A 21295-nucleotide genomic window follows, 5' to 3' on the forward strand; every position below is an offset into this window, starting at 1 on the left:
AGCTGGTAAAGATGGGGACTTTTCACTCGTTTTTAAATAATTTGTTAATCGTCCTTCAAATGCGCCTCGAATAGGAACAGCCGGAGACATGAGAATCGTCTCAGGCCACGACGCTCCGAGATCAATATCCGAGGCAGATGCTGGAGCGGTGGCTCTTTAATGCTTTATCAAGGTCATCAGATGAGGAGCGTCACGCGTTTTTCTTCAGTAGAGCCACGGAGCCGCGTTCCTGCACGGAGGCTCCCGGGAGCTCAGTATGGCCAGCCAGGGAGCCCCGCCCGTGCCGCTGCCTCCGGCCCCGCTCCCACAGCGGCCGCCCTCGCCGCGCGGGAGGTGCGGAGGGAGGCGGAGGGAGGCGGAGGGAGGCGGAGGGAGGCGGAGGGAGGCGGAGGGAGGCGGCGGAGGGGCGCGGCCTGGCAGCCGAGCCCGCAGCGGGGCGGGGCGGCCGCAGTGGAAAAACCCCGGCCGGGCGCGGGGGGAGCGGGGCGGGGCGGCGGGGGCGGGGCCGCGCGCGGGGGGCGGGACACACCTCCGTGCGCGCGCGCTGCCGTTGGCCGGGCCGCGCGGGGGCGCGGGGGGCGGGGCCGCGGCGCGCGGGGGGCGGCGCGGAGCCCTCAAGAGAGCGGGGCGCGGGCGGCGCGCGGCAGCATCGCCCCGCCATGGCCCTGCGCGGGCCCCTCGCCCGCCTGCTCCGCGCTCAGCCCGACGCGGCGCTCCGGCTGCACAGGCGGGCGCACTCCGTGGCGCTGGTGGGAGCCCCGCTCTCCAGGGGCCAGGTGGGCATCGCGGGGGGCGCCGGGTGCCGCGGCCGCCCGGCTCCCCCTCCCCCGGCGGGGCTCGCATACCTGGCTGCGGGCAGCGCTGTCTGACGCGTCCCCCCCTCTCTTTGTCTTGCAGAAACAGCGGGGAGTGGACCACGGTCCCGCTACCCTCCGTGCCGCGGGGCTGGTGGAGCGACTGGCCGGGCTCGGTGAGCACAGCGCGGCGGGGGTGGCGCCGGGGGCTGCGGGGCTGCCCGCATCGCCCCCCTCTCCTCTCGGGGCACCGTGACTCAGCCGCTCGCTGCGGGTGGGGGGAGATGCGTCCTGCCGCCAGTGGCTCACGGAACGCACCGTGCCCTGGCGCCGGCGATGCCCGCAGCTTTGCGGCGGCGTCGGGAAGGAGAGGCTTGTCGCATTCCGCACCGGGAGGAGCCGCACCGGGCCCTGCGGGGTCCCCGGAACAAAGAGCGGCCGGTGGTCCCGGCTCCCCCGCCGCGATGCGCTCCGGCTGCCCAGGAACAGCGGGAAGCACCGCGAGCCGCCTGCCCTGGCACAGCGAGCGCTTCTCCGGCGCATGGAGCGTGTGCTGTTCCCGTGGTGACTCCCGGGGAAGCGAGAGGCTGTTTGGAACGTTTGGGCGCTGTGTGCGCTCAGGGTATCCAGACAAGTAACTGTGATCCTCGGGTTCTCACACAGTACGGGCTTTGCATTTTTTTTTTCCCGTTTTCTTTCCGTGTACGTTAGCAGCTTGTTCCTAAAACCTTCAAGTGATGAAATTCAGAATTTTGCAGAGAAGCCCTCAGTTTTGTGTAGAGGTCTTGTCTGAAATCTTGCTTTGAAAACGCTTGCAAGTACCACCCTGTGAATGGGCTGTTTCTGGTCTTTTTGTGCATGCAAACCCATGCACTTAATTATGTGCACTCACATCTATTACTTCTACAAGCTGAGACCTGCTGAAAGCTGTATCACAGTTACTAGAAACAGGGCACGAGGGAGAGAAACTTGTAAAGCTAAACTCTGTCTTGGAGAAACTTTAGTCTAAAAAGTGTTACTGAAAACGGTGTGATGAGGATGGATTGCAGGGCTGGACCACAGAAAGAACCAATATGTGCTCCCTGGGTAGTTAGTGTCAGTGGAATTTAGATGCATACAGAGATAATTGTCTAATAACCCTCTAGCAATTTTATTCTGAATTGTAAGAACTGTTCAAAACAGAACCAATTGTTCTGTGCATCCCTGTAGGCTTATCCTGCATATCTTATGATTCACAAGCTGAAAAGTCCCAGTCTGCAACCAAATGAGTAGGTATTCTTTTCCTTTCTTGTTTTGAGCAAAGTACAGACACTTTCCATGCTTGGCAATATTTGAATTCTAGTGAACATGATCTATAACCTCAGCAAATGGGGAAGTGGGCATCTGAAAGAGGTTCTTTGTACTGGAATAGTTACTGAACCTAAAGTTTATTTGAAACTAACAAATTGCTAGGTTTGAAAGGAAGATGCTATTCTAAATAAGACTGTAGGCAGCAGATTATTTTGTATCAGTAACAGAATTTTATACTGGAAGGCTTGGGGTTCTCTTTCAAATGGTTCAGAGCTAATGTTTGTAAGAATTATTTGAAGAAAACCCCAAACCCACAAAACCCCACAAAATTAAAAACTAGGAGAAAAAAAACCCTCTCATTTGCCTGACACAAGCTCACTTCAACAGGGGCTTGTAGAAGGCAGAAAGAAAGGGGAATTCAAGCCCTTTCTGGATTCCAGTATCAAAATGTTATGGGGATAGAAATGAAGCAAGCGAAACTAAATTTAAAAAAATCCTTTCACTGTTTAGCTTCTTACAGGTTGTTTACTCATTAACCAGTAATGCATGTGGAGCTGTTTTCTTGCTGTTCCCTTACAGTTTTTAGAGGCTCTGGGATTTCTTCCTTCTGCAGTTGCAATTTCCTATTGTTGGCATGTTCTTCCACTGGGGTAGGGTTGGTTTGTTTTTTAAGGTGGTGTTGATGTCTGCAGTCCTTTTAAGAAGAGGTTCTGCTGTGAGGGTCCATCCTGAAAGGATGACAGTCACCAGCACACACAGAGGAGTGGTTTACAGTGCAAAGACAATTTGCTTGAGGGGAGGGTGGTAGATGGAGGAGGATGCTGCCACGTAGCCTTTTGTACTGTACACATTTATTGTAAACTGAAACAAACGATTTTTTTAATGTGTGGGCTGCTTATTTTTCTTCCCTGGGATGCCAGGATAGCTTTGGCTGCAGTACTATTATAATAGTGCCATTACTTGAAGTCCTGTGGTATGCTGAACTGGCAGTAAAACTTTAGCTGCTTCCTTTGTCTTTCTAACACTATGAATTTTCTTCTCATACTTTTAAGAAGGCCACAGTATGAATGGAGCCACAGTATGATTCTCATTATTAATTTGGATATTCTATTTATCTGTTTTATTACAAGAGTTAATAATTTTCCTGGGGTCTTGATTGTTTTCCAGGAACAGGCAAATTATACTGCAGCAGACCAGGTTTTTCCTTTAAAAAGGAATTACATTTGTCTAAGGTACAGTGTTTCTTGATCTGTATTGTCCAGTTCTGAGGCATTTGTGACAATAGGGTCTGTGTATGTGGGTGCATGTAGAAAGTGTTTGTTACATGCCTCCATTCCCTGCTTGGATATGAAAGAATGCTACAAACTTGATTTTTTTCTTGTCATTACAAGTTTGAAAATGGGTATGAGGCCAAATGTGGAATGATGCTTCCCACTACAAGAGTGAGGATGGATTCTGGGCCATCTAAAGAAGTACAGATGGGGGAAAGAGGCAGTATTCCCCTGTATTAACAGTAACTCTGAAAATTGCTCTCACCTTCTTTCAAGTGGAAGAGATTTCTGGTGATCAGACTCTTCTGTTTGCCTGAAATTTTAAAGTTTGCTTTATTCATTTTCCATTTGTAATTCAAGTTCAACTCAACCTGTATAAAATGAAGGTGCTCTGGAGGGCCCTCTTAAAGGCAGCATTTGGGTAGTAAGATGCATGTACTGTGTTTGTTTGTTACTTTGAGTATGAAGCAGCCACATGTGTGCCTGATTTAATGACTTCTGTTGACAGTGCTCCAGCCATATCAGAAAGTGAGAACACTAAATCTTTATTTCCACTTTTTGCATTGTTTTGCACTTTGCTTTCACTGGCTGTTGCATTTGGGTGGGAATTTTATTGTTCCTTTGACCCTATCCTAATTTCTGTTCTTCTGCAGTCCTATTGCAGTGTTCTGAGGTGCTATTCCAATTTCTATTTTTGGGGGGGCATCTCTCCCTTGAAAGATTCTGTGACCATGCCTCCAGGGTATGGTAACTTCTTGGCTGCTTCGAGTAATGACTGCCTGTGAACGGCTCATTTACGCTTAGGCTGAAATCCGAGGAGGGAGCACAGAGGCAGATGTTATTGCTAGTCTGTACCAGACTGTCAGAGATGAATCTGAACCACCAATTTGACTCTGCTTCCCCTTGTTAGAAGCAGAGAGAACACTTTCACCTTTCGGTAGTATCTCAAGGTATACTCAGGGTTACTGTAGCAGGAGTCCATCTCCCAAGCCAAAAGCAGCGAGTGTGCAAGTCTAGCAGGAGTAAATTAAAATATAACTGACTCTGCCTGTGGGGATTTTTATTCACCTTGGCAATGTTTGTCTTTTGGCTTTGCTTCTTCTCCTAAGGAAAACTAAACTATTACCACCTTAAAGGACATCTTTCCAAAGAAGTTAAAGTGCTATGTGAAAACAGAGACCCATAACTCCTCAGTATGGAGGAGAAAAGGGTGCAAAGTGTGTAGGGCTGTGTATTGCCCTAATAGTAAACAGAAATCGGTGCAATATGTGGAGGCTTTTGGATTTTTGTTGGGTAGGAGTGGGGAAGATAGGTGACAGATTAATTTGGCCTAAGCTATAGAAAGTGCAAAGTATGTAGTATTTTAAAGTGAAAATTTCTTAGGCCTCGCCTGTTGGCTATAGATTAGGCAGAGAATCTGATCAAACTCCAATCCAGAGTTTTGCCTAGTCCTCTCTCTTGAGGAGAGAAAGGCCTTACTCAGTTTAATACTGAATAATCTTACAGTAGCCTTTGAGGTGACTTAGAGTTCCTCTGCTGTTGCTAGCATGGAAACAACTTTTGTGTAAGATTTCTTCCCAAGTGCTCATTCTTGTATGTTGATTGTTGAATTAATTTTTTTGGTCTTTATTTAGAACTGGCTGCAGCTGGGTTGCTGAGCTTAGTCAGGCTTGGATTTGGGTTACTGTAGAATTGATTAGCAAAGTTTGGATCTGAGTTGCTGGCTTGACAAGCTGGTGCACTGTGGAGACACGGCTTACACACAGAGTAGAACTGTATTTGTCAGAGAGAATGAGCATCATATCACCATTCTTCTGTTTGACCGGAAAGAAGTTCTTCGGTAACAGGTTTCATGAGGTCAGTGGAGTGACTCAGAAAGGAGTAACCTCCTCTAAAAGAGGCGTGGAGCTGTTAATCCCAATGTCTCTGGAGTTACGCTCCCGCTTTGCCCAAAACCATTGGACTCCTATTGACATCTGCTGCCAAAAATAGCAATTCAACTTTGCTGTCTCACCAAGATAGCTCATATGGTTAGTATCAGTCTTAATAAATCATGAGGCAGCTGCTTCTACATATCATCTTTTTCCACCTAAATCTTCTTCAGTAAAGAGTTTAGGAGGAAGATAAACAGGCTTTTAGTTATGCACCAATTATGCATAACATAAGTATAGGTGCTGAGATTCAGCCGATGTGGACTGGCAAGAGTGACAGCTGCATTGTTGGGAAAATAATTTTCATCAGTCCATCCAATAAATGTGTTTAAAGAGTTGCCTGTATCCCTGGAGCATTTGATAAACCGTTCTGCTTGCCCTGTAGTTGAATTAAAATTGGATTTACATGTTAGAAACAAGATCTGTCAGGAATGGATTCTTGAATTCTTGGATTAGATTCTAGCTTAGTTTTGCACTAGCTCTGACCTCAGTTGTTTCTCTTCAAAACTCAGTATTTTAAACTTGTAAAGACATTAGTAGAGCCAGTCAAATATCTCTAATGTCTAGAATTCCAATTAAGTCTAAATTTGTTGTATAGATAACATCAAGATCTGGCTTTTTTTGACTCATGTTTTCTGCTATTGATAAAGTTGAAGTGGGACACAGGAAAAATTCTAAATAACTCCTGGCATTTAAGCAGCATGTTGTTTAGTTAGATCTCTGCATTGGTGAGGTAAGAAATGCTACTGCTCATGGTTTTTTTTTATTTCTGATCACATCTGGTGCTAGTATTGTCAAAGCTAAATATTCATTTGCTAGGAACATTCTCAGGAAAAAAATCAGTTTGGATATAGCATAAAGAGGTCAGACTAACAGCTAATTCTTCTTCCCTACAAAGCAGAAATAGGAATGCATTTTTCACCCAGGCATACCCTCTTCCCCCTTTTCCCCTGAAACAGAATGGGTAACTGGCAGTCCTCTTCTCTTTCCTTTCCCTTAGACACAAGCATGCCCAAACAATTCTGTTTAATAGTAGCAGTAAAACATACTTATGTAGTACTGCAACTTATTTCTGGAACTAGACTTAATTAACTCTTTTTATTTATACAGAGGTAAAGACCCAAGAGACTCTGCTATTCTTGTTTACCTCTCAAATGTGGATTAACCATGATTGGTTACCTTCAAAGATCAGTGGTTTGTCAAAAATCAAAGCGCAGCCAAAGGGGCTGATTGTAATTGGCATTTGCAAGGAGTCTTTGAAATTATGCCCGTTGTCAGAATGCATCAAGGGCAAGTACTGCTCCACTCCGTGAGGGAAGGCAGCCAGGAAGTGGCTCTGATGACCTGGCAGGCAGAAGGAGCCCTGCTGGGGTTTTGGAGGAGGGCTGTTTGAGGAGGCCTCCACTGAGGCTGTCTTTAGGTTGCCTCTTCCCAACAGACCTCACTGGCTATCTTGCCTTGAGCAGGGGAGGCTAAGCTCCCCTGGGGGAGTGGGCTCTGCTGTGCCCAACTGTGCTCAGCAGTTGTGGTTTATCCTTTGGAATGTTGTACCTTCGATATTTGCATGATTACAAGTAGCCTTGGAAGTTAGGAGAAAAATGCCAACACTGAAAACATACAGAGTCAGAGCAGCCCTTGCAGTCAGTTTGTTCTGATAGTCTCTTCCCTTCCCCAAGCTCATGGAGTATACAATCTGCTTGGTTTTGCTTTGGAATGAAAAGCTTTGTGTCAGTCATCGATTTGTTGTTTGTTTTTCCCTCTCCCATTTGGCTGGTGCATACTCAAGGTTGCACAGTATGAACTGGCTTTAAAAGAAACTTTGTGAATTTGGGGTAAATGTCACTTGGTGCTTTAACTGTAATTGTCCTGTGTGTCAGTTTAGTTTAAATACCTTTAAAACTAAAGCTATGCTGATGAAGATCAGGAAAACCTGATTTGAATTGATTATTTCTTCCTAATCTTTAAATGAAAGGAGACTAGATTCAAGGACCAATGAACAGAGCTCTTGGGGGTTTTGTATTTTTTTTGGTTTTATAGTGATACCCTTCATCCTAGATATTATTATTATAAAATTAGTTTTAATACATAACTTACCTGAATTTTTGCACCTATATAATTCTCTCTGGATTGGAGTAAATTTAGATCACATCCTGGTTTATTTTTTTACTATGAATGCTGTTGAAGCAGTGGAGTTACTAGGGGGAGGCACAAAGTGAGATGACAGAGGGGAAACTTAGGAAATGAGTTGGGTTTTGATCTGCTTTACAGAGCACATGATCTATTACTGCTTTCTCATTTGAAACTTTAATCCCGTATCTTGTTGTGGACTCTCAAGACCAAGATACCTATGGCAAGTATATGCTTATATGAATATGGTATGGAGGACTGGTTTTGGATGAAAGGTGGAAATTTCTGTTGTAACACCACCTGCTGAAAAGCAGGGAATGAAGCACTGAAGTTTAATACAAAACCCCCCCCAAACCTACAACCCACCAGATTTTTCATTTGTATATGAAGTGGTCAGATGTTAGTTTCTTGCAGCTGGTAAGAGGAAGAGAACTTCAGCAATCTCTAATATATTCTGGTCTCCCTTCCTCTCAAGTGTTACGTGTCTGGGTTAACTAATAGAATAACTGCTTACCTCTGTAACAATCTAAAGCACAAGGTGCTTGTTGTTGAGGAAAGCTCTTTTGGCATTATGATTCCTTACGGCTGTAAGCACCCCATTGTTATCAGGAACTGTGTCTGGGTTAAGCTTATTTGCAGGGTTTGTTGGTGGTGTGGCAGATGCAATAGCTACACCCTTCTCTCTGATGCAAGCCACAGTGCAAATGTTTTCCAACACCTGATACTGATGTTTTTGAAGACCTCGTAAGGTCAAGTGCACTGAATTTCATAAGAGATTAAAGTTATAAGCAGTTTTCAAAGGGAAATGAGGTGGCCGCTCGATTTGGGGTTGGAAAAATACATTTTGGCTCACTTTATGCAAGGGACATCTTGACTACAGACTTGGGGAGCAGTTGGAATTGGGTTTGCTTGTTGCTTTTGTAGGAGATTAAGCTTTTAAAATATGTACAGCTATAGAAACTTTGTCTTAAATCAGACCTTTCAAAATTTCAAATAAAAGGATAGGAATTGCTCAAACAAGAACTTGCCTTTTAGGAAGTGAAATTTTAGAGTGGACAGAAATCTACTGAGCCATCAAATACCTGTATCCAGTAGAAGATTTCTTCCAGCAGACACCTACTCAGTTTAAAGAGAAGTAGATGCTGTGTAATGAACTTCCAAGCAAGAGGGTTATGATTAAATTAGGCTGCTGAAGTCTGTCTCTTGCAGTGGGAATCTTGCTAGCCTAATTTCCTATTAATATAAAATGAAAGTATGTGCTTTGTTCGTATAGCTGTAACACACACACATGCTCAGGATAATTCTGGAGGGTTAAAACTGTCTTAAAAAAAAAAGCTTCAGTATGCACTGGTCATCATGAATTGAATCATTTGTTTGCTGTTGTGTAACATTTTGACAGTGTCTCTGAGAAAGGATTACAAAATCCCCACCATAAGCCAATGGGTTTATACTGAAAAGAAGGATGGTAACTTGGTTTCATTCATGGGAAGTAAAATGTTAAGTTTGCCTATAAACGTTGTTCATAATAGTCATTGCATCCCAAAAAGCCTTTCTGTGTCTGCGGTGATTTAGTAAATGGTGCTACAATCTGAGAAAACAGTTTACAGGAATGATGCTTTCACATGAGCAGCTTTATATAACATAGTATGAAATAAGGTCTAGTAACTGTGGGATTTCCAGATTCTTTTGACAGTAGTTCACCCAGAAGAGGATTTATTTTCCCACTAGGAATTCTTTTCCATTTAGGATTTCTCTTTTTTAATGTCCAGTTCACAAATACCCAGCGTAAACCAGCAGTGTTGAGAGATCAGTTCTATCCCATATTCCATGTGCTTTGGTTCCGATTCCCGTTTGCTGCCTCGGAGAACTGTTATATTTATTATGCGAGTGTCCATTGGGCAATGTCAGCAAACAGCTTGGGTTTGGAAAACTGAATCTCCCACTATCAGTTTGCTGCTTCTGTTGCTGGTGCAATTTCCGAGTAGAGGAGGATGGGGGGGAGGCTTTCCCTGCTGCTGCCCAGATTTTTCCAGTTAAATGCCACCTGACATGAGCTGCCTGTTTTTACAGAAGAAAATTCTCTAGATCTGTGCAGGGAAATTATTGTAGTAACTGCTGGCTACCTGTGTGTATTTTGCTTATGATAGGAAGTGAACTTCAGCCATGTCATACAGCTGGCTAAAAGGCATCTTATGTCCCAGTTATAAGCATCACTGAGTTGAGCCTGAGTGATACATTAATTGCTTGTTTGAAAAGGCATGCAGAACTGTTTGCTCAACTATGTTCTTAATTTTTATTTATTTATTTATTATTTTTAAGCCTAAGGCTCCTAAGTAGGAAAAATGTGGATTTGATCTACCTGATACAAGTAAGGTTCTGGCTGTGCAGGCTGGATAAATGACAGCTGTCCATCCCCTGGTCTGCAGTTTGAATGCCTCTGTGATCTTTCCCTAACCTGGTCCGGTCAAAAGAAGTTAACCTGGGAATGATCTACTATGCAAACTATTTCAAGCTAATCTATTAATTTTTGGCTGAAATATGCCCACAGGCACCTCTGTTGATGACAGTCAGAGGGGGGCATTGAACACTGAGGATTGCACTGTAGATGCTGCCTTTCCACGCTGCTCATTCATTCTTACAGGACTGTTGTGCATATGCACATCTTAGTTATGTAACTATACTGTGTGTTCATGCTCAGATTGACACCTTTATCTCCCTTGTATCTCTTTCAAGCTTCTGTAACAGAAATAGATTATTCAGGCCTGCTTTTTTGTTTTCCTCACTTCAAAAAGGGATCTCCTTTTGAGCCAGAGTGTTGGTGGAGCTGACCTGTATGTTGGATATTATAAATTTCCTGCACTGTTGATAATTGACTAATGAATCAAACATCATATATTGTTCATTTGAATATAATTTCTGTTAGAGCTTGAAAGTGTAAACAAAAGACTCTTGATCCCATTTAATTTCATATTCTTTAGTTACTAGCAAAATGTCTGTGGTGTTTACTCTGGCACTTATGGTTATGTTTCAGTTAAAAAAACTTTAATCCTGGCTAGACCTGGTCATCTTCACTGACAAATTGTGTGGATGCTGTGCTTTCTAATGAATGTAAGGAAGCTGGCTTTCCTATCTGCCCATAGCTTTTTCTACCTTTCAGAACTTGAATCTATTGTCATTTAAAAGGTCCCATATAGTCTTCATGTTAACTTTCTGTGCTGATTTAAAAAGCTGTTTTGTTTGTATTAGTATCTTAAAAACCAAAGTATTACTATCTATATGAAATAAAGTGTGTCCCAACTACCAAAGAAAGTAAGTGGATATTGCTTGGTGAGGTAGATTATAAAATCTTTCACTAATGGCCAAATAACAGCAAAATCCACCAGACTGCACTGCAGTACAGCATGTCTATCCATTGAGCTATTTCTGTGCACAAAATAATGTAGATGAGAGAGCTTTGATTTAAGAAATAAACTTAAATCTATGTGCAAGCAGGCAGATGAAATGGAAGATAATTCAGGTCTTTTAGACTAATAGCTACTATAAATAGAAGCTATGTCAAATTATTAAAGTAGTTATTGATGTACTAAACTGTTTTTCTTTGTTCAGTAACATTGAGACAAATGTGCATGTTGATTTCATCTCTAGTATCTGGTCAAACTGAAAAACTGTGTGTACACATGCATATACGCTTCCCACACTTTGGGATACATGGCGTATCTAGGTACTGTGAATTTCTTTCTCTGTGTACTATCTATTCTCTAAGCTTTCCCTTTGCCCTAAGGTCATTTAATCCTAGTTTTCAAAATACTAGGCACAATTAAAAGAAATAATAGTAAGAGAAGATATTAATGTTTGAGTATTGGATTAGCGTGTACTTCTGAGATTAACTGTATCTTAATCAGCTAGCTTTTGGATAGCTGGCTGAGAAACATTCCTTATCAACCTGAGAAACTTGAGCTGTCCTCTGCAAGCACATAAAAACAGTGGGCCTAGAGACAAGGGATGCACAAAGCTGAGAAAAGAAACTGCTACAACATTCATGAATCCTATCTGAACTTTAGAAGATGGTAACAAAAAGTGAAGGCATCTATTACCTTTAACAGACATTAGGCTTTTCTATGAAAATAATTAAGAGGGAATTATGAGTACCACATGTTCAAAAAGTGGACAAGATTGCAGAATTCTGGACCACAAAAGTGTTAAGCTGTATAAACCTGATATGATCCTAAGAAACAAATGGGATTTTTTACTCAGAAGCTGAACCAAGTCTTTTAGCCCTACAATGGGAACTTGGAGGAGGGCAGGGTAAAGCAGAAATTATTGAACACTTGCTACTGCTCTAAATACACTTGCTAGAATCTACTATGTGTGGCCTGCCTTGAACCTGGAGAATTTTAACTGATTCCTTCAAGTGCAGTGAAAGATGGCATGTTTAGATCTGTTTTATACTGATCTGAAAGTGGAGCTTTGTCATAGAATTAAAGGAAGTTGTTTTTCATTCTTTAATGGGTACAAGTACTGTTATGTGCTTGCATGTCCTCTAGGAGAGAACAACACTTAACTTGTAGTCCTTTCTTCCACTACACTCTGTAATGTGTTAGTCACTGCACATGGCTCCCAACTGCAGATTTATTCCCCACAGATGTCAGAGGTATTAGATCAAAGATATTATTCCCTTTTACAAGAGTCTCTAAAAGGTCTTGATACCCATTGAAGTCTTACTTCCAAAACTTGTCTCCCAGGCATGCTTATGTACTTTCATCAAACTTTGAAATACTGGACTGGGTAGCAGTGTGCGTATGTGGGAGAAGTAGCCTTGTAGGATGATACAAATAAAAAATAAACTTTTAACCTTTACTGAACATCTTGGAATTCACAACTTTTTTCTGCTTCTGCACAGAAGCAGCATAAAACAGAGGGTAGAAAATATAGTGGTCACACAGAGATCAGATAGTACATTCAAATCTGAACAAAATAGGCTTGAAACTCCAGAGCCTTCATCCTGTTGCTTAATTAGGTAATGTCTACAGGAGGAAAAAAATGCTGTTGGGTACTGGTGTTGCCTTCTGAAAAGCATGGAGTGGTGTGTCATGGTCCTGCTTACTGCTTTGAGTCACTGCAAATAACGAGTTTTCTCAATGAGTTGTTGAGACATTTATTCAGTCGTTCGTTGAGTAGCTGTGCTCAGCTGACATTTGCAAATACCCCAGCATCTGCCCAGCTGTGTCCCTGCTATAAAATGTGTGCTTGCCAACTTCCCAGCACCGAATCTGCACAAGTGACTCAGTAACTTTCCTTCATTAATTTCACCTATCAAAACTCCTTTTAAAGTTATAAAAGTCATGTATCTCTCAACTATGCTTTTGTGCAATATCCACCAAGCAAATTCACAGAGCCAGTTTCCTAGACATTAAACTAATGGCTTACTGGAAATTAAGCAGGAACCCAGAGCCCCAAGTAGGCCGTTTCTTCATGTTGACTTGCCTTAAATTTTTAAATTGCCCCATTAAGCACAGAATGGCCGAAGGGAAAATGTCAAGCTCTGGCCTGGATGCTTTGAACTGCAAACAGACTAGTGATTCTGAGGAGCAAACAGGACAGGCATGACTGGTATTCAGGATGGTCTTATTAAGGCACTACTGGTGTAGCTGTAAATACCTTGGGGCCTTTACTGCCCTCATCAGAGCCTGCAGTGAAAGGCCTGTCTCAAACTGAGTCTCTGAGAGGAAAGGCTGAGTTTTACACCCAGAATGTTCTCAGACTTCAACAGCCACTCAAGCTGTAACTGGCAATGAAAGGATCTCAAAGAGCTTAGGGATCAAGGTCCCACAATTAAAATGCCTTCTAGAGTATCTTGTGTTGAGAAAATGGACAGATTCTCCTAAGAAAGCACTAGTGAATCCTCGATAGAGTTGCCTGGAAGTACTGTAAAAAAATTATATTATTGGTAACTTGGCACTTTTGTGCCTGGATTTTTGGAGGCCTTGAAAATGTAAAATAACTGTTGGGACTTAGGTATAGTTAGTGAAATGTGTAGTTCTAGACATCTTTGAGCAATTGAGCTAATTTGAGGCTGTATGCAATCTGTCTAAATGGGAAGGAAGATGGCAATACAGGCTGTAATTTTTAATGTTAAAATTTATCATTAAATAATTATAAAAATTTCAAACTTTCTAAGTGACTTTTTATGATTGGCGTTGCTCATTGCTAAATTAAAGCTGTCTTAAGCTTAAGCTGGTAATGTTGTCTTAAACTTTCTAATTTGTAATGCTGTGACAGTTTGCATCCCATGCAAATAGTCAAGTGGATCCATTCCTTTCCCATTGCTCCTTTCATACTTGCCCAACTGATTTTGCACATTTCCCTGGGAAGCTATTTAAATAAGTCACTTTCTCCTTTTGTTGCTGTGTTCCCAGGATGCCAAGTGCACGACTTTGGAGATTTGAATTTCACTCAAGTTCCCAACGATGAACTGTACAACAACCTGATTTTATACCCGCGGTCAGTGGGCTTGGCCAGCCAGGTGCTGGCTGATGCAGTGAGCAGAGCAGTAGCTGCCGGACACAGATGTGTGACTTTAGGAGGTGATCACAGGTGAGCTGACCTCAAAATAATTAATGGTTCATGCTGCAGGCTGACACTTGGGAGTGCAAGAATTTAATTTTAAAAAAAGGGGGACTGGGGGAACAACTCAGGGTCATTTCCTGGCAATACCTTAGGGAGGAGCTTTTAGGGTGGAACATAGAAGACAGCTACAAGAACCTGACCTCCTAAGAGAGTACTGCTTAGTTCCAGACTGGTTTGTGATCTGTAGACACACAAATGAGGTTTCCTGTTTGGGAAAGTTTGTGTCATCAGGTTCCTTAAGACGAACTGCTCAGTTTCTTTATTGCTGAATGTTTAGTGACGTGTCTCTTTCGCCTGTCACCTCTTAGGCTGGGTTTGTAATGCCTGCACACAGACAATTTTGCAGTAGATCTTACAACATGAATATTTTTCCTCTTTTTAACTAACCTTTGGTCTGAGAATTGGTTCAAAAAGACAGGGCATGTAAGAAGGAATTGTGGGGGAAGGTGTCATAAGTAGAATAATAAAAGGGTTTTTTAGAGTGTTTGTATCTAGAGCAGGTGAAGATTAAGTGTGTGGGAAGGGTGACAGAAGAGACAGCAGAGCACTCTGGCTTATCTGTCACTATAGGCCTGTAGAGTTACTCCTGGAATCACGGCAGCAGCATGCCATGCAGTTTGTATGGGATGCTCCCTTTACTGTCACAGATGTCTGATGTGTGGAAATGTAACATGGGTGAAGCTGCAGAGACTTCCCATTGTCCTTGTAGTGGTTCTGAAGGAGAAATGGTGACTAAAGACTTTGCTACTGTACTTCCAGCTTGGCACTTGGTTCTGTTAGTGGCCATGCACGGCAGTGCCCACACCTCGGAGTGATCTGGGTGGATGCACATGCTGATATCAACACGCCTCTCACAACTCAGTCTGGAAGCCTCCATGGACAACCTCTCTCATTTCTCCTGAGGGAGCTTCAAGATAAAGTGAGTATCCTGATTGTAGTTATCCTACATGGCAAACTCAGAGCATTGTATCATTGCTGATGTGAGGTACTTTCTTACCTGCTGCAAATGCAGACCTTTTCTATCAGAATACAAGGAAAAATGTGTGATACAGGCACACTTGGAAACACAAATGAGGAAAAGCTTTATTTTGTGTTTGCACCTTCGTGGGCTGCAGAGTGAGCCAGGGTTCCCACCTGCTGCACACAGCAGCTGACTGTGGTGCTGCTCCTGCCTCAGGAGCAGGGATTTGGTGAGGCTGGGCAATGGCAGCACTGCTACCAATGGAGCAGGAACCTCCCCCTGGCCCAGCCTGTGAGAGCCGAGCTGAGCTCACCTCCAGGAACAGCTGGTTCCTGCATACCTTGCATGCTGCTTCTGCTTAGTTTGGCTCTTCCATGTTTTGACAACCTTGGGGCCTGACAGGGGCTGTTCCTGCATAATCTCTCCTAACTGGCTGCTCTGGCATTGGCTCCACTGCAAATATTACAAATCAGAACAGCTGTAACTGCTTGCAGTGAGCTTTTAAAGAGAGAGCCTTTGTCTTGGAAAGAGGTCAAATTATCAAAGAGTGCTGTTTCCTGGGGCACATGGAATGAGCATGCCTCATTTGTGCTGCTGTCAAGATGCTAAACAGTGGGTTGACCTAAGGCCTACGTACCCTGCCTGGCTCAGCTGTGGGCTGTCACCCTCTACAGGGACCTGCAGCACCTGTGCAGTGAACAGCCGGGGCCTCTGCAGCAGGAACCGGGATACAACAATCTGCTTCTGCTGAAGCTTAGGCTGGAGAGTGGGAGCAGGATCAGCAACTGCATCTTGAGAATGGATGCTGGAGCTGCAGAAAACCTGACTGTTTTATTCTGGCACTCTGCATTGCTAGTTATTACTCTTAAATTTCTCATTTCTCTCTGATAAATTTGGAGATGCTGTGTTGCTGGAAATATGCCCTTTCCAAGCAAGAACAAGTATGTTTAAATCTGTATGGCTACTGAAGATACCACTGCATCACTTTCTGTTAAGCATGGCAATACTGCAGTCATCTCATAAAGCTCTTCTGCTTTTTCTCCTGCAAATTCTTTTGAATGACTTCCATCCACAAGTCAATAGAATAAATTGGTGCTTTTACATACTTTACTCTTTCTAGTCATTCTTATGTGATCCCTCCAAACATGTTAGAATTCCCAAAGTAATGCAAAGCTATTGGGGCTTTTTGGAACAGCCCCAGAACATGAAAAGGTTACTATAAAATGTTATGGTATTTCTACGTTTTTGGCTGTAAGTTAAAGGGGGTGATTTTTTTTTCTTTTTGACAAATGTACATACTTTCTCAGGAGACATAAGAGAAAATGTTGTGAATTTTAGAGCTCACCTAAGGTGAACAGTTTATGGCTTGGTGGGAACAGAACAAAACCTAAGTTCTTTGATAGCGGAGGAAGGAGGAGATGCTGGTGTGCTGGGTTCCAGTTCCTGAGCAGCATAGAAAAGCAGTAATCTTTTTTAAACTTTTTTTTTTTCATGCTAAAAGAATACTGTAAGCTTTCTGGGGTCAGTGGGGGAGGAGGTCTCTCTTGCCAGCAGCAGTAGCAAAGAAAAAATAAGATTAGGCTATGCTAAGTGACACTGGCATGGTGCTGGGTATGGGATCTTGTCCCAAGCCCACCTCAATTCCAGCAGTCAGGATGCCTGTGCAGAAGCAGCTGACACAAGGCCTGGCTGTGCAGGTGCACTCAGCAGGCTTTGCTTACCCTATTGTATTCCTGTTTAGAGGGGGGGAAAATCAACACGAGTGCTGCTGGTACCACAAGGCTTCTACAACACTGTGAATTTTTTAAGAGCTCTTTAGCTGTAGTAGCAGAATGTGCCTTTGACAGTAGTTTTTCTGGCTAATACCCCTCTGACTCTCTGGAGTGAACCATGATGTGTGCACAAGTGCACATGGCTGACACTCTTCTCATCCAGGTCAGCAGTTGAGTTGACAACAGGACAAATTATTTATTATCCTTTCCTGACTGCTTCAGGGCTCCTGGAACCATCCAAACTCACAAGCTGCTATTAATACCTTCCCATGAGAATGCCTGCACCTCTGGCTCTACTGTCAGCCACTCCTTTTTCATTGTAGCAAAGCAAAGAACCTGCCAAAGGCAGTTAATACATTTAATTTTATTTATTTACAAATAAAGAGCTGTAATTGAAATTGCAGTATTAAATCTACTGAATCATTGATACTAGAGAGTATCTGACAATATTATCATTACCATGCTCAGTTTATGGTGTGGTGATGGGTTTTGCAGAATTCATTTCTGAAACCTGAGTTATTTTTCCTAGTGGTCTCCAATTCATTTATCCCTCTTCTTAATTTATGACTGGAGAAGTTTCAGGTCATTGTTCTGGAGTAACAAATACTTTTATAATCTGTGCTAATTTAACCCAATGAAATGGGTTAAATGTAATGACATATAGCTATGGGTGTGTTAACCTTTAAAAACATTCAACTAACTAGAATATAATTAGTAATTGAGAAGTCTAAGAGGGAAACAAAACCTTCTAGCTGCTTGACAGCTGTGTTGGCTGTAGCCATTTTCAGAGCTGGGAGAAGAAGAGAAATTTGAGTTAATTTAAATCACTCTTAAAATCAGTAGATGTTACTAACTGCATGATTTTATAATTCCATACTGACTATTTAATTACCAAAGCTGAAAAATTGTGACCTCATCTTTCAGTTGCTGTCTTAGACCTACTCCAATTCTGCATTAAAAGCCAGCATGATGTAGCCCATTGTGGAGGCCCAACTTCTTCCCTGCTTTTTTCTCCTCTTTTCTTTTTTCAACTTCCCACTTCAAATTTATCCATCTTTATTACTGTTTCTGTAAGTTTGCGTGATTTTGGTAGTTTTCCTAAAAACACGTGCCTTGGTTTTCATTCTTCCACTTAAGCATCATGTACTGGCTAAGTTACAGAGCACTATCATTAAGTGCCCTGTGTAAGTGATCTACATCTGGGACTTTATCATTCCTCCTTACACTCACTGATGCAAATTACCTACTGCTTGTGGATTTGGGCTTTTTATTCCTCCTCCTCTTCAAAGTAGAAAATGTAGACGAATTAAAAGCTTCATCCATTAACATTCAACTCAGATAAAGTCGTATCACTTTACCTGAGTTGAACGTAGGAATGAAGGTAAGGACTGATTACATCAGCCAAACCTTCAAGTGCAGAAGTTTCTCTGTTTAGAGAGAGAGAAAGGATGTTATAAATCAATACAAAGTTTTCAGGGAAGCATTAAATAGTGTTTTGTTAGGTATGTCATTAACCTGACCTAATACCAAACCTTTGCTTGCAGGTACCACAACTTCCTGGCTTTTCCTGGCTAAAACCCTGCCTTTCAGCATCTGATATTGTGTACATTGGTTTGAGGGATGTGGATCCTGCTGAGTAGTAAGTTGGTTTGGATTAACCAATTTTTGTAAAGGCTTAAATAATGAGCTCGAAATCCTGTTCATAAGGGTTGCTAGATTTCAGCTTAAACCAGTAATGATTGTTTTAAATAAATTATTTTCACAGCTATATTTTGAAGAACTTTGACATCCAGTATTTTTCCATGAGGGATATCGATCGCCTTGGAATTTGCAAAGTTATGGAAAGAACATTTGAACAACTGATGGGCAGGTAACAAACTATTATCTAATTTAAACTACTCTTGTTGAACGTCTACTTTCCTGAAATTTATTTAAGTGAAGGTCACTTGATGTAAGGCAGCCATACAGAACTGTGGCAGTGTCCAGTACATAGGAATGTCTCAGCACTGGAACCATCTCAGAGTTTGGCAGATGGCTATGAGACAGGTTATATGACTCACTACAGTTGTGGCTCTGTTTTGTACTATTTGGTTCTGTTAAGTAATTCTGCATTTTCTGCAGTTTGACAAGATGTTTGAACCAACTCAGAGTGCAGGATACACATTATACTTTTAAAAATACATACAGCAATTTGAATTGAGCTGTTGATATGTGAGGTGGAAGCATTTGATGGCTTCCTCCTTGGACAGGGCTCACAAACAATGTCCTGATGGTGGCTGCAACTGCCAATGTAGCTGGTAAAGTTCACTTTAACCACTCCCTTACTGCAGTTCACTACTACCACCTTTGCTACTCTTGTTCAAGTTTGGGGAACCAGGTCAGGGAGCAAATCAGGTCTAGGAGCTGGGAGAGGGTCAGTTAGAAAGGGTAACCTCTCACCACAGGTTAGAACCTGTGCTGCATGCTACTGTTTTCTAAAGGTGTGCTCACCCTTCCTAGCTGCAGCTGTGCCAAGTAAAGAAGATGGTAATCCAGATGCTTCTCCCTACTGAGCATCTGCAGTAAGTTGGAAGTACGCAGTCTCCCACTTAAATAATTCATGTGAGTGACAAGCAGTGTCCAGTTTATTAAGCTGTCATCAACTAGCAGATGATATAGTAAGTAACTAACATTTTAGGTTTGAGATTATCCTTTACTACTTCATCAACTAGGCTACATGGCAGGGTTTGGAGACAGCCTTTAAGTATTGACCTGAAAAATGCTCATCTTGATGAGCTGTCACTGAAATCCTTGAGCTCAGTGCTTCCTCCATCCTAGCTGCCATGCACTTTAGTGTTTCAGCCTTCACCCTGGCTTTCTGTACAAAAGGAGAAAAGGCTGGATTGTATCAGACACTTCTCTATGTCACTGCACTAAGATGACAAATACCAGTTGAGATGGTTTGAACTAAAGTATTTCTCTTCAACCAAATCCTCACTGAATAGATGCTCAGTGAGGCTAGAAAGACAAACTTCTGTTTTCCCAGTGTGTACTGGGGAGAGTTTTGAGCTATGAGATGTTTCAGAGTCCAAAGATATTTAGAAGGAACTTTTTTTTTTTTTTTTACTATATATGAGACATGGTTCAAGGAGCTTGATGCTACTTTGCTGATTAGCCTGGACAGTAAGAAATGCATGTGGAAAATGTTTAAGGCTCTAAGATTGCTTTTCTTGTTTTATTCTGCCTCAGGAGACAGAGACCAATTCACCTGAGTTTTGACATTGATGCTTTTGATCCCTCACTGGCTCCAGCAACAGGGACTCCTGTTCTAGGTGGATTAACTTACAGAGAAGGCATGTACATCACAGAGGAAATACACAACACAGGTAGGAGCTGCCCAGCAGTTTGGGGCTAAGCACGGACAGGACAAACTACAAACAGAGCTCATACTGGTTATGTTTTTCCTGTGTAAATAGATAGTAAGTGCAGTCAAAGCAAAGGTGCCTGCAAAGTCAATTCGACCTTCAGTAAGGGAAAAAGAAATCCTAGGGTTGGGCAATTCCCTTGGTATTGGAAGCAGCTTAACCATCAACAACTTCAACTTAGCAAAAGAAAATAAAATACACAGTATGTTAACAACTAATGTCAAAAATGTGTAAAACTGTTCCCTAATCCTAAACACGTGAGGAGAGATGTTAAAATGGGCATCTGGAATACAAAAATGGGTGCAAACAATCTTAAATAGTTTGAAGTTCCATTCTAGGTTTCAAGGCTAACAAATCAAGCTTTCATAAAATATACTGCAGTTGATTCAATATATGAGGACTTTTCATCTTATTACCACTGAGTTTTTATTTAGTATGTTTAAACAATATTATTTCTAGTAAAAGAAGGTTTAAAAAATCCCAACCAGACAATAGTCAATAAATTCATGAATAGGATGGCAAAAGAATATTAGGTGAGACTGTTTTATATCCCCTCATTTTTGGAGTGGGAGAAAAAAACATCCCTCTCATAAATGTGTATGGAACATCAAACGTTTTTACTGAATGCTGAAAGCATGAATGAGTGAGGTAGTGATGATGTAAGAAAGAACCAAACTAAAAACACGAATTTTCATCTGAGAATAACCTCATCCTTCACTTGAGAGCCAATCTTACTTGTCTAAGGGGTAGAGTAGGTCACAAACCCAAATACCAGACTTGCTGCAATGAATAAAAGGCTGCAAACAAAGCTTTGCAAAAGACTGTACCCTTTGTCAGAGTAACAAAGCTGTAAATCATTTTCACAGGAATGCTTTCAGCTGTAGACATGGTTGAAGTCAATCCACTGCTCGGAGCTTCTCAAGAGGCAGTGAAAGCAACTGCTCGCCTTGCAGTCGATGTGATAGCAACGTGCTTTGGGCAGACAAGGGAAGGAGCACACATTGCTTTTGATGAACTCCCAACACCCAGCTCTCCAGATGAATCTGACAGTGAAGAGCAAGTGAGGATTTAGGAACCCAAAGTGTTGGGTATATTGGACATTACAGAGCTCTGCTGAG

General features: G+C 42.4%; 1 protein-coding gene across 1 annotated transcript; it reads left to right on the forward strand.

The window, feature by feature from the left end:
- Nucleotides 1-659: 659 nt before the first annotated feature.
- Nucleotides 660-21255, forward strand: ARG2 (arginase 2; the record flags this gene model as incomplete). Its single annotated transcript, XM_082283607.1, has 8 exons — nucleotides 660-776; nucleotides 898-970; nucleotides 13830-14007; nucleotides 14800-14959; nucleotides 18318-18412; nucleotides 18539-18643; nucleotides 20002-20138; nucleotides 21044-21255. The coding sequence occupies 8 exons, from the start codon at nucleotides 660-662 to the stop codon at nucleotides 21247-21249; spliced, it is 1071 nt and encodes a 356-aa protein (XP_082139733.1). The 3' UTR covers nucleotides 21250-21255.
- Nucleotides 21256-21295: the final 40 nt, after the last annotated feature.

The sequence above is a fragment of the Coloeus monedula genome (genome assembly GCF_965178545.1).
Source record: "Coloeus monedula genome assembly, chromosome: 6".
Taxonomy (NCBI): domain Eukaryota; kingdom Metazoa; phylum Chordata; class Aves; order Passeriformes; family Corvidae; genus Coloeus; species Coloeus monedula.